Below are 12,720 nucleotides of genomic sequence, written 5' to 3' on the forward strand. Positions count from 1 at the left end.
GTGTGAGTCAGAGTGTGTGTGTTACTGCAGGTGTGTGTGAGAGCAGGTGTGAGTCAGAGTGTGTGTGGTACTGCAGGTGTGTGTGAGAGCAGGTGTGAGTCAGAGTGTGTGTGGTACTGCAGGTGTGTGTGAGAGCAGGTGTGTTTGTGCAGGTGTGTGTTAGTGCAGGTGTGAGTCAGAGCATGTGTGGTACTGCAGGTGTGTTAGGCCAGGTGTGTGTCAGAGTGTGTGTTTGTGCAGGTGTGTGGTACTGCAGGTGTGAGTCTGTGCAGGTGTGTGTTTGTGCTCGTGGTGAATATCAGAGTGTATCTGTGTCGGCTTCAGTCTATTAATTCTCGGTGTGTCTGACTCCCCCGGAGCCGTTCGGCTACAATGGAGAGTCATCGGAGGCCCAGGGCCCGCCGGAGGAACGTCTGGCTGACGCCGTATCTTACAAGAGAGCTAATTCAATTAGGAGCCAGAACACCTGCAGACAGGTGGGGGGTGGGGGCTTCAGGGAGGAAAGACCAGGTGGAAAAAGACAGAACCAACGCTGGCTGTATTTAAAAAGGGAGGAAAGTAAGAAGATATCCTGTTGTCACGGTTTCAGGAGGTTTTTAATCAATATTTATATAATGTTTTATTTTATCTTTGCTGTGTGTTCTCTTTAAAAATGACTGAAGGCGAAACAGAAAACAGCTGAAAAGTTTTTGAAAATTCTGACAATCAGTAATACAAACATGAGAGCAGATGAAGTCAGGAAACAGACGAGAAAAGACAGAAGTTCAGACCGGGACACAGATAAGTGAACAGAATTTCAGGAAGAATTTTGCCTCACTGCAAAAACCAATCAGCATCAAGAGTCGTCCACACAAAGGTAGAGAATATAAGAACAAGTTAAAGCTAAAATACTGAAAAACACAGACCCACATGACCTGCACGACCAATCAGAACAGGGCTGGATCGTGGCACAAAGAAAGCCCCCTTCAGTGTCAGTCATGGTGCTGCTACGCTCCTTCTGCACCCTCACTTCGCTCTACATGTCAGCAGTGATACAACCACGACTGTGCCCCACCCAGACACCACCCGGACCCCACCTTGGACCCCACCAGGACCTGACCCCCAGCACGCTTCTCTTGTATCCCATCTGTGATGGCTTCCATCACCTGATCACCACTGGAACTGCAGGCTTGATGTCATGAACCCATGCCTGCACCCATCTCCACCCAGGACCTCCATCCGCTGCCACACCCTCCCTCCTGAGGTTTGTGCAAACCCTCCAGGACTATCACATGATGAGCAGCTCCTTCGTTCTGAGGTCTCACTAAGACCCTGCAGAGACCCTCCATGCTCTGACTGGTCATCATGTGAAGGGGTCCAACTTTCTGCAAAGTATTGTTCAAATCAAGCCTGTAAAAAACAAATCAAGCTTTAATCAAACACCTCAGTGAATATGAGAGCAGTTTGTGTGATTCTTTAAGAATTCTGCTAAACTACTTTGAATTTTGTTTGAGTATTTTTCTGAGTAAAATGTGATTTAGTTCTTGTTTTAATTGAGAAAGTGCCCCATTTGTTTTTGAGAATGTGTGTATTTTTGCTCTTTCTTCTTCTCTTTGTGTGTGTGAGTCAGTGTGTGTGTGTGAGTCTGTGTGTGTGTGTGTGTGTGTGTCAGCCCCCTGCTGTTTTCTCATACAGTAATAAAGTGCAGCTCTGAAATCGAAGCCGTTCACGAGGCCAAACGCCAGAAAACAGACAAATGATTGCTAAAATGGAGCCGGGTTCTGGTGAAATGGGCCTGGTTCTGTCTCTCTCTCTCTCGGTACAAACGACTGCTATCAATATTTCCAATCTTCATTTCTCCAGCAGCTCACAGCCTCTTTCTGCCACAAATCAATGGCTTCCCATTGAGAGTTGTGACAATGATCAAAAGTAAGAGGCTGCCTTTCTTCAGATTAAGTCTCGTTTCATTCGGTTTCATCATTAATGCAGGCGCTGTGTGTTTCTGTGTGTACAAATATGTTTGGAAGTACACTCTGTGCACGGTGTTTTATGATACTGCAGATAATTTAATCTGATGTTGCAACCTTTCACAATGTCACACAGAAACAGTGTCATTATGCTGAACAAAAAGGATTTACTGATGAGACTTTTAGTTTTTATGCTATTTCTATTTACTGATTATTTTCATCAGCTTTTAGAAACAGAAATGTTTGTTTAAAGTTCATCAAACCAGATTTGGACTTCCGTAACGAGTAATTTCTCCCATAAACGTTTACAGCCAAATGTTGAATTAAAAACCTGATAAAATTCTGTTATGAGAACCATAACATTAGGAATTTAACTGTAATAAGACATTATACAATACTCTACAATAAATAAACTCTACAATCGCCCGCTGCCTTTCATGCCAAAGTTTTAGATTAAATTGGTTTTAGGCTGAGAAGAGAAGGACGAGAGGCCAGTTTGGTAAAAGCTTCAACAAAATGACGTTACGAGTGATGTCATCATATTTCACCAGACCTGTTAGAGCTCAGAGGATGTGTTGGACACGACTCTCAGCTACTACCAACCCAGACCTGTTAGAGCTCTGCTCTCCACTGCTTCCTGAGATATTTTGCTAACAGACAGAAACACGTTTTAGACATGTTTCTTCACGTCTGTTAGAAAGATTACATAAAAAGTAATAATGAACAGATTTGAATGATATTTCCAGGAGACTTTGGGGTTCTCACAAACAAACAACCAGCTGATTAAATGTTGACGTTGGTCCGGATCACACCATTCTTTGACATTCTGGCCTTTGAGGAGGTTTGAGCTCTCTGAGAGCTTCGAGTTAAAGCTAAGATTGTTATTTTTTTAAGATTCTGAAGCTTGTTTTGAAACAACTTCTGTCATCGTGTTCCTGCCTGCAGAGCAACATCTAAAGACATGTTTTCATTTATGTTCCTAAACTTTCTGTATTTTTACATAATTAATTTTGTGTCTGTGTTTCTTCGCTGATTTGCATTTTTTGTCTGAGAGTGTGTTTTAACTTCCCAGCATGTGAGGGCACGTATATGAATTAATGTACCTTTGTGTGCATGAGTCTCCATTCCGCTGTGTGTGTGTGTGTGCGGGTGTCAGTCACACGGCAGGGCTAGGCTAATCAGCGCAGCTAGCTGTTCTCTGTGTGATGTGTGCTGATTAATATCCTGTTAACGTCCCGTGGATTTTAAGGCGAACTGCTGTTTCCTTCTATACATCCAACGCTTCCAAACGCCCCGCTTTCATTTGGCCTCATTAACATGATGCATGACTATACTTAGCAACAACACATACACGTATACATATACACAGAAAATACTTTGATTGGATAAAGTTTTCTTACATGTGTCGCAGCAGAACTTAGTGAGGAAAACTTACCATGAACGCTCACCTTTAACAGCCAAGTGATCTGCCACATAGTTACTGCAACTTTTATTTTGAAACTTAAGCTTTTAACACAGCTCCTGCTGGCTGAATCTCATGAAGACCTGAGCAGTTTAAGGCTTATTCCACACATCAGACTTTAATCTGAGGCCGGTTCTCTTTGGAGAACCAAACTGCCCCAACGTGAAGAACCGAGGAACAGAAAAAGTTCTCGCAGCTGAAACCTGAGACGTCCTCCTGCCTGGTTCCTTCCTCCTCCCTCAGATTAAAACCTCCAGTGGAGCTTTAAACCTGAAATCTGATTCACTCTTTCACCCATGTGACCCAAATATCCCTGTGAGCCAGGCTAACAAAGACCCTAATGACCCTCAGGAGGTAGGGGAGGGAGATTCATCTGTCTGTGAGTTTAAAGCTTGGAACTTGACACTCTTTAGTTTGGACTTGATAAAGCATCTCTGGACGGGAAGAGAAACGTCTTCAGCTACAGATTTGAATGTTTTTAGGACTTGCTGTTTGAGAATCTCCACCTTTGTCACCTGTTTTGTTTCATGTCGTCATTTATTGTAACGAAAACAAACTAATTCAGTTTGAACGCTGCACACACTCCTGGTCCTACCTTGAAGCTCGGAAGCTGCTGGGAGGCGTCCTTCTCCTGGCGGAGGCAGGAGTTGAAGATGAGGAGCTCCGTGTCTCTCAGCCACACCTTCAGCTCCTTGATGCGAGCCTCCAGCTGCTCCAGGAGGGAGTTGGTTAGAGGGGATAGGGCTGAGCGCGGGTCCTCAGCGGCAGCGCCACGACCGCCCACCGTCAGAGAGGTCACGCTCGAGGATGTCTGCGCCGAGGAACACGGAGACGAACGCTCGGAGAGGATTTTCTGAAAGGAGCAGAGAATTATTGAGAGGACTTGTTGTGTCAATAGTCCATCATGTAAAGTAGCAGATCCATCAATACGTACATGGCCATTAATCAGGTATATTTAGAAATGTGCAGATCAATAACAGAGATGTTGTATATTCATGGCTGAGCTGCTGAAGGACAGCAGAATCATTACACTTTGACTCCTGTCATTTCTGCCAATGTTGCACTTAAAGAGAAAATAATCATCAGAATGCTCAGGAGAAGGGAGGAAATTTAATTATTAAAAATATTTAGGAGGTGTTAAAGATTCTGCCTGATCTTTTGTCATCAAGTACGATCCTGTTTTTTATTTTAAAGTAACAGAACGAAGATAATCTGGAACTAAAGAATGATTCATTTCATCAACAGCCTTGAAACAGAAAACCTGTTGTTTGTGTGGAAAAATATATTTATTTATGACCCGAAATTATTAAAGTTCATCCAACGAAACAAAGAGTTTTTTATTTTATTTTTAGTAATTTAATAAAACATCCAAGCTGAGTTATAGTCACGTTTCTCTTGGCTTAGCTGTGGCGGCCATCTTGAATGGGATTCGTAGACTGATTTCTTTCTCAGTTTTAATAAAATCACCCAGTTCAAGGGATATTTTGCTAAAACCACAGACAAACATACACACCTTTTGGTGGCGGACAGTAATGTGATGTTTTGATTTTATGATTCCAGATATTATCCAGGTCCGATATTTCTGCTCATTCTGTTCATGTTCAGATGTTTTTATCTGTTTTCTGTTTCCAAACCAGAAACCAATCCGGTGACTCTGAGTTTTAACAGAACCGTGTGATGCAGACAGAAATATTAAAGGCTTCACAGATGTAGATCCTAATTTTTGCCACCTCTGCAGTGAGTTCTGTTGTTTTCCTGTTAAAAGGCTGCAGAGCTTCGGACTGGTGCTTTTCCAGGTGTTGATGGATCAGCTGCTAATTCTTGCAGCTTCGCCTCCTACAGAGCCGTGAAATTCACACCCAAAACAAAACATCATTTAGACACAATACGAACCGAGAGAGGGCTCGGTGAGGAGCAATCACTGTTTCAAATTGAACCAACAGAAGAAAATAAAACGCACAAAGAGAAAGAAAGTCATTTTCCAACTCCTGTTGATCCCGCAGTCACTCAGAAAGCCTCTGAGGGAAAACGCTGTGTGTGTGTGTGTGCGTCCTCGGCAGGAGCATATTTACCTGCACTGTTCTACATGTATGACCTTGTACGTGAAGAACAAACTCCTGGAGTCTGTATTGACAAACCGAAGCCTGAAAGTCGGACTACAGTTGGGGAAACGTCTTGGTTTTCGTTTCATCATGTTCCCAGTGGCAGAGCTGACTGACACATAATTATTTTCCGAGGCAGGTGAAGGCCGGCGGTGGGGATTGGCTGTCCGTCATCCCTCCACTCTACATGTAAGTAAGTGGTCTTAGCCCCGCCTCCTGTCAGTAAGCTGTGGCTGATCACAGCTGGTTACCCTGCAGGTAAAACAGATCTCAGGCTCCTCGGAGTCTCTCCTCTTTAGATACTTTAACACTCAGACGGGTTTTCATGTCTTAAAACAACGATTACGGCTGGATTCACAAACAGGCTTTCATCCAGAACCTCCTCATCCTCCCTGTTGCTCAACAACCTGGAGTTTAAACAGATTCTTCATGTAACTCAACCAAAAATACTCCAGATGTTGTTCAGGTTCTTTAAAATCACGTGCATATGTTCTGACCCCCCCACAGAGCCACGTTCAGCAGAAGCTCCAGCATCAGGTCTTCCCAGGTCCGTCTCCAGGATCTCAGTCCATCTAACCTGGACATTCTGTCCCTTCTTCATGTCCAAACGTCTCCAGCTCCTTCAGGCTGGACGGTGCTGCTTGTGTCCAACAACCAGAGGTCGTCACGTCATCCCCACAGTATGATGCTGCCACCCCCGTGCTTCACTGTAAGGATGGTGTTCTCAGCATGATGCTGCCACCTCCGTGCTTCACTGTGAGGATGGTGTTCTCAGTATGATGCTGCCACCACCGTGCTTCACTGTAAGGATGGTGATCTCAGCATGATGCTGCCACCACCGTGCTTCACTGTAAGGATGGTGTTCTCAGCATGGTGCTGCCACCACCGTGCTTCACTGTGAGGATGGTGTTCTCAGTATGATGAGGTGGTTGGTCTGCCTCAGACATGCTGTTGTCATTCATGTTTGGTCTCATCTGACCACAGCAGCTTCTTCCACATGTTTCTCCTCCATGAAGCTCAGCTTCTAGTGGTCCTATTTTCAGAATCCAACCCTGATCTGTTCTTCTCCACAACTTTCTCTGGCCTGTATGTGGAGTTCCTTGTTCTTCATGATGTCTCTTGCATGGTGGTAGCTCTTACTGCTTACAGGTGCTGATTCTGGGGTCTATGAGAACAGGTGGACATGTCCTGAGATCATCTGACTGCTCAGAGGTGGCTCTGATTTGCCTCATGATGTGGATTCAGATTTTAACTGAATTGTTGATTTTAATCAATTTCATAATTAATCTGAATTCAAGGTTGGAAGAAAACAAAATAGAAAAATTACCAAGGGGGGTGAATATTTTCGCAACAAGCTGTATATAAAAATGAAATTTGAAAATCAAATTTTATTTAAATGTTTTTAACAAAGCTGCACATTTTTTTACTGGTTTTAACTAAATGCAAACCCTATTAAGATTTTATTTTCCTGCTTCATGTGTGTATTCAGCAGACACACACACACACACACACACACACACACACACCCTTCATTCGGTGTGACCTTGGGAAGTTGGAATGGAAAAATGACAAGATGTTGCCAAAACCCGCCAGAGAAAAGATGAAAGCTAATTTACAACTGCTTTATTTTCTTCATGGTTTGTGTTGTGTTTGTCTCACACACACACACACACGCACACACACAGATCATAAATTCTTCATCAGGCCACAATAGTTCAGAGGCGAGACACAGGACATCAATTCCAGTTAATTCCCAATTTGTGTCAAAGCAGCAGATGCCGACGCAAGCACTGATAGGCCTGTTAATATGCTACAGCGACGCAGTGTGTGTGTGTGTGTGAGTCTGTGTGTGTGTGTGTGAGGTGGGGGAACAAAAACAAGAGACATGGTTCATAAAATGAAGCAGAAAGAAGAGAAAAGCAGCGACGATGAGAGGAAAAAGTGACGAAGAGGGAGGAGGAGGAGGAGGAGGAGGAATCAAAGTGATGAGAAGAGGATGCAGTCGGGACGAAGGATGAAGGAGAGTAAGAAGCAGAAGTTTAGGGAATATAACAAACAGACACAAAGGGTTAAAGTTCACCTGAAACTCGTCCTTCAGCTCTGCTCGTCTAACAAACCTCGACTTTCCTTCCAAACTCTGAAATCTGCGTCAGCATATATTTCATCTCCTGATGCTGCTTTTAGCCACTTTGAGCTTCTGGCCAACCTTTTGCCTCATGAGAAACTCTCATTTCTCTTGTTTCTGGATGTTTTCTGAGACGTGTCCACCTGTACATCACGTTCGTCTTGTTTCTGCTTCTGTTCAGACCTGAACCAGAAAGACTTCCCAACAGATGTGTTTCCTGTCAGACTGGACCGTCACACTCTCCCTCTGTAAAAAACTCCATTTACCTGGATTTAAATAAAACGGTTCACTTCAAGTAAACTTCCTGCCGAGGACTTCAGCTCCATAAACAAACTGAAATAAAAGCTGCAAACGTTTCTTCCCAATCGCTCCAAATAAGAGACAGCATAATTAAAAGTGCTGGTGTGTGATGAAATGTGTGTGGAAGAGTCCAATGTGCTCCTGTCAGTAATAGAAGTTTAATCAGAGCCTGGTTACTGCGGCGGAAACACGCCGATACAAAGACAGACTCATCTGTTGCTGCCGTTTCATTTCTGAAATGAAATCAGCCTCCGTCAGCTGCATACATATGTTAATGCACACACGTGCACTCTTCCAGGAACTTCTGAAGGAATTTGTGTGCGAGACAATTATACATCCGTGTGTGTGATCAGGGACGACACACAGATGGTATTTGCTGCTCCATTGTTCCTCCGTGTTTGTCAGAACAAACTCCACGCATTAATGTGGCGAGCAGTCGGCAGGAGGAAGTCACATCTTTGCATCTTAACCTCCCAACGAGACGCGAGCAGCTGTCCGCCGTGCTGCAGACGTGACCAACGCTCCAGAAACCCACCACAACAGGACGCCATCGGTACCAAAACACCAACAGTGCAGGCGTTGTTCACGTCCACTCCAACAACACAAGATGTCCGCAGCAGCAACGTGACACATCAAACTACGCCGTATTTACACAGAACGTGTGCCAAGAACACAAGAGAACACCGAGACACGCCACAGGAACGCCACAGGAACGCCACAGGAACGCCACAACAACCAGAGCTGGCAGAACGCAGCAGATGTGTAAGGAGGATAAAAGTGAGACCTGAGGTTCACTACAAAGAATTATTAACATCAGTTTCTGCTGATTATGTCTCAGTATCGTTAGTGTTTGTTGGGGCCACCTCTCTGAGTAAAGGTGTGTGTGTGTGTTACCTCCAGTTGTCGCCACGTGTGTGTCAGGTTGTGCATTTTGACGTGGAAGTTGGTGGGAAGTTCGGCGCCGCTCCTCTTCAGAGATGCAGCTCGGCCCAGCAGACCGGACCTCCTGCCGTCCATCATCATCAGCTCGGAGCGGCTGCTCTGCAGACGGAGGATAGGAGAGACACGTCACACACCTGGACAGGTAAACACCAGCCCACACCTGGACAGGTAAACACCAGCCCACACCTGGACAGGTAAACACCAGCCCACACCTGGACAGGTAAACACCAGCCCACACCTGGACAGGTAAACACCAGCTCAGACCTGTCCAGGTGTGGGACAGGAGAGACACGTCACACACCTGGACAGGTAAACACCAGCCCACACCTGGACAGGTAAACACCAGCTCACACCTGGACAGGTAAACACCAGCCCAATCCAGTTTCCTCCAACGCTGCAGGGATGTTTTTAGTTCCACATTTTAAATGTTTTAACTCAAGTCCTCAACTTTCCTTTCTTTAGAAAAATAAACAAATAAATAAACATCAAACCTGCGTCTCGATCAGGAACAGGCAGAACATCGCTCTAAATCGCTCTTTCGGACACAAAGATAAATGTGGGAGAATTAGTGACAGTTTATGGTTAAATCTCATCTTCAGGATTTAGAAAAATATAAAACAAACCTCGAGCCAAAACAGAACAGAGTAAGTTTTTATTTTTAGTTTGTTCTTTTAGTAAATGTAATAAATTATAAGTGCAGTTAAAGCCTTCTGGAGGCTTCAGACGCTCTCGTTTCAGTGAGACTCAGGTTCTGCTCAGTTCTTCGCCTTCTTTGACCACATTAAAGCTAAAACCTCTGCAGCTCAGGAGCCGTGCAGGAATAATAAAAACAACCACAGACTGCTGGGTGTTTTATGGAAATCTGCTCTTTATTAAAATGATCTATTTTCTACCACAAAGTGTCGCTCGGTGTTTTGGTTGGTCTTGTGTCAGTGAGGCGTGCAGCAGAACGGAAATTCACTTTTTATTGAAGCGTAGGAAAGAGTTAACTCGTGCATTTGCTTCTTTTGTTGCTCCACAAACTGAGAGTTTCCAGACATGAAACACAGGTGGAGATGTTTCACATCTAAACCCGCCGCAGCATCGTGACAGCATCAAACATTCAGTTTCATTTAACTCCTTTCAGTGGATATAAATGTCAAATTAATGACAAACACAAAAATCTTTAAAGTTCAGCTCATTTTACAGATTTTAAGCTAAAACTTGGTGTGTTCATAGCTGAAAAAAACACATTTTTCAGGATGATGTTTAATTTCAAACTTTGGCAGAAAAGGCAGCGGGTGATATGCATTCAAATAATCCTAGATATTTAGGTTTATTTAGCTCTTGTTTTTGTCTCAGACTGCTGTAATTCATGGTTTAGAATGATCTTTCCTCCTGTTGTTTTTGTTTAATCTGCTCTTTTTCCTTCGGTCTCCCTCCATCCCGTCTCATAACTCTCCTGCAGAAGATCCAACTTCCCGCCTCTCTTTTCTCCTCTTTTCATTTTCTGCACCGATAGCTACTTGATTCTACTTTTCCCTTGTCATTTATCATTAACGCCTGTCGCTATTTGAATATTTAAATGTCTCTTCTCTGACTCCGTCTGTGTGTGTGTGTGTTTTTGCTGTGCTGTCATCAAAGAGGCGGCGGCCATTTTTCAACGTCAACGGTTCTGATAGAGATGCTTTTGCTCGGCACTTCATGGCCATCCATCCCCTTCACTTAGCTAATAGCCACACCATGAAAACAAGGATCAACAGAAAGCAGAAAAAACAGGTAAATATGTCAGCGTCACTCTTCTAACAGTCGGGAAATTATACAATTTATTTGCTGATGGCAAATATTGATTTAAAGGAAAACATGAAGCTGTTGAGGAGGAGGAGGAGGGGTGTTTTGTTGTTGTTGTTTGTGTGAAGGATGCCACTGATCCAAAGTCAAAGAAAAGAGGGAGGGGGGGGAGCGGAAGATAGACGTGCCGATTAAAATGCATGAGATCCGAAGTTTGAGATAAGTGCTGAGAGAGGGATCCTGCAGAAACGGGGAGGAGGGGGGATGCATGGATGGCTAGTTGTGATGAATTCATGCCTCCAGTCAATCTCCATGCAAGGATGGACTGAGAAGCACGGGCCTGAGGACTGAGAGACACAAAGATAGAGACACAAAATAAATAGAAGGAAGAGGAGGAGAAGTGGAGAAGATGCAGAACGTCAGAAACCTTTACCTAAACCTGAGATAACACGCTGGAACCACTAAAAGCACTCAGCGTCTTCAAAATAAGAGATTTCTGAGACACGAGGAGCTGAAAAAGGTTCATCTTTAAGGCTGTGAGAAGCTGGAGAACGGTGGTCATGAAGGAGTCTCCAGAACGTCTCACAGAGTTCTTCATGAAGCTCACAGTCCTGTCCCCTGAGGTCTGAACAAAACCCCGAGCGTTCAGGTCCAAGAACCATCATCAAAGCTGGTCCAAACGTGCTTCACTTCTACAGAGCATTCCTGTAGAGTCAATCATGAACTTCAGGGCTGCTGCCGAGGCGGGAACAGAACGTGTCTGATGAAAAACAATCAGGTTTTTAGGAAATCTCTCTTGGTCTTAAGAATAACTGCAGGTCAAGGGTTAAAACTGGATTTCCTGAAACTTCACCGGTACGTCTCCAACTTTCACGATACGACCAAAGTTACCAGAACGGTCCTCACCAGCCAGCCACAGCTTCTCCGAGCGTGCACGGAGAAAGGGATGCTGCTTGTGTAAGACGCAGAGGAACCACAGCGGTTAAATTAGATGGTTTCAGCTTCCTGTGGATGAGAGGATGAAGGTGAAGCTCAGCCACATCCATCCTCCTCCAGCCGGTGGGAGTCTGAAGGTGAAAGGAGGATGGCTGAGTGAGGTGAGGGGTGCGTTACTTCATGGACAGCCTGGATCGGTGGTTCCAGTTCTGAGGAGAGGGTCTTGAAATGACTCCTCTGTAATTCTGCTGCACGGTGAGGGTCAGTGACGAAGAGCCCACCTCCTGAAGACGAGCAGAGACCCTCCAGGTTCAGAGTGAGAGGAGCCTGAGCATCAGTTACAGCCCTGCAGGTCAAACCTCACCAAGTTAACTAGTTTACTGTTATTTACACATCTCTTCTTCCAAAGAGAAACCAAGAAGTGACCAAATCATCTGAAGGCAAATAAAAAGCAGAGTTTCCCAGTAAAACTCTGAGAAAGATGCAGATCTGCTCCAGTTTCTGGAAAAACTTGTGGGATAAATGCTTCAGAAAGCAGATGAGAGAATAAAAACAGGGGGAGTAAAGAAGGAGGGGGGAGGATGTGAGCAGGGAAGAGAGGGGGAGAAAATCAACAAGCAATCATAACTTTAATTTGGTCTCCATATTAATGAGCACGGAGCTGAAATGTCAGCAAAAAGGCAGTCATACATGAAAAACATCTAATGCATTTTCAACATTGGTTCTTTTTTTCTTTGCTTGCCTCAGATTCATCCGAGTTCTTTGTTTTTGTTGTTCCTCCGTTTCCTTTTCTTAGTTAAACTTTCTGTTTCCTCCATAAGTGAGCTCTTTTTCTGCCCGTCAGCTTTTACATCGTCTGTCAGTAAAATATCTCATGACCCGCTGGACGGATTTTAATAACAATGTTTGTCTGATTAAATGTTGGAGTCGATTTAATCCAAGATGGCCGTCAGAGTGAATGACCTTCACAGTTTGACCCGTGAGGTTCTGTGAGGATCTGTGAGGTTCTGTGAGGATCTGTGAGGTTCTGTGAGGATCCGTGAGGTTCTGTGAGGATCTGTGAGAATCTGTGAGGTTCTGTAAGGATCTGTGAGGATCTGTGAGGTTCTGTGAGGATCTGTGAGGTTCTGTGAGGAT

General features: G+C 44.3%; 1 protein-coding gene across 1 annotated transcript in view; it reads right to left on the reverse strand.

Moving 5' to 3' along the window:
• akap6 (A kinase (PRKA) anchor protein 6) overlaps nucleotides 1-12,720 on the reverse strand; it is a gene marked incomplete in the record, with an annotated part of 131,189 nt that overhangs the window by 32,310 nt on the left and 86,159 nt on the right. Inside the window, 2 exon segments of the mRNA XM_037977638.1 lie at nucleotides 4,004-4,261; nucleotides 8,830-8,976. Of these exon segments, the coding sequence (XP_037833566.1) occupies nucleotides 4,004-4,261; nucleotides 8,830-8,976 (405 nt within the window).

This window comes from Kryptolebias marmoratus, linkage group LG10 (genome assembly GCF_001649575.2).
Source record: "Kryptolebias marmoratus isolate JLee-2015 linkage group LG10, ASM164957v2, whole genome shotgun sequence".
In the NCBI taxonomy this organism is placed as follows: domain Eukaryota; kingdom Metazoa; phylum Chordata; class Actinopteri; order Cyprinodontiformes; family Rivulidae; genus Kryptolebias; species Kryptolebias marmoratus.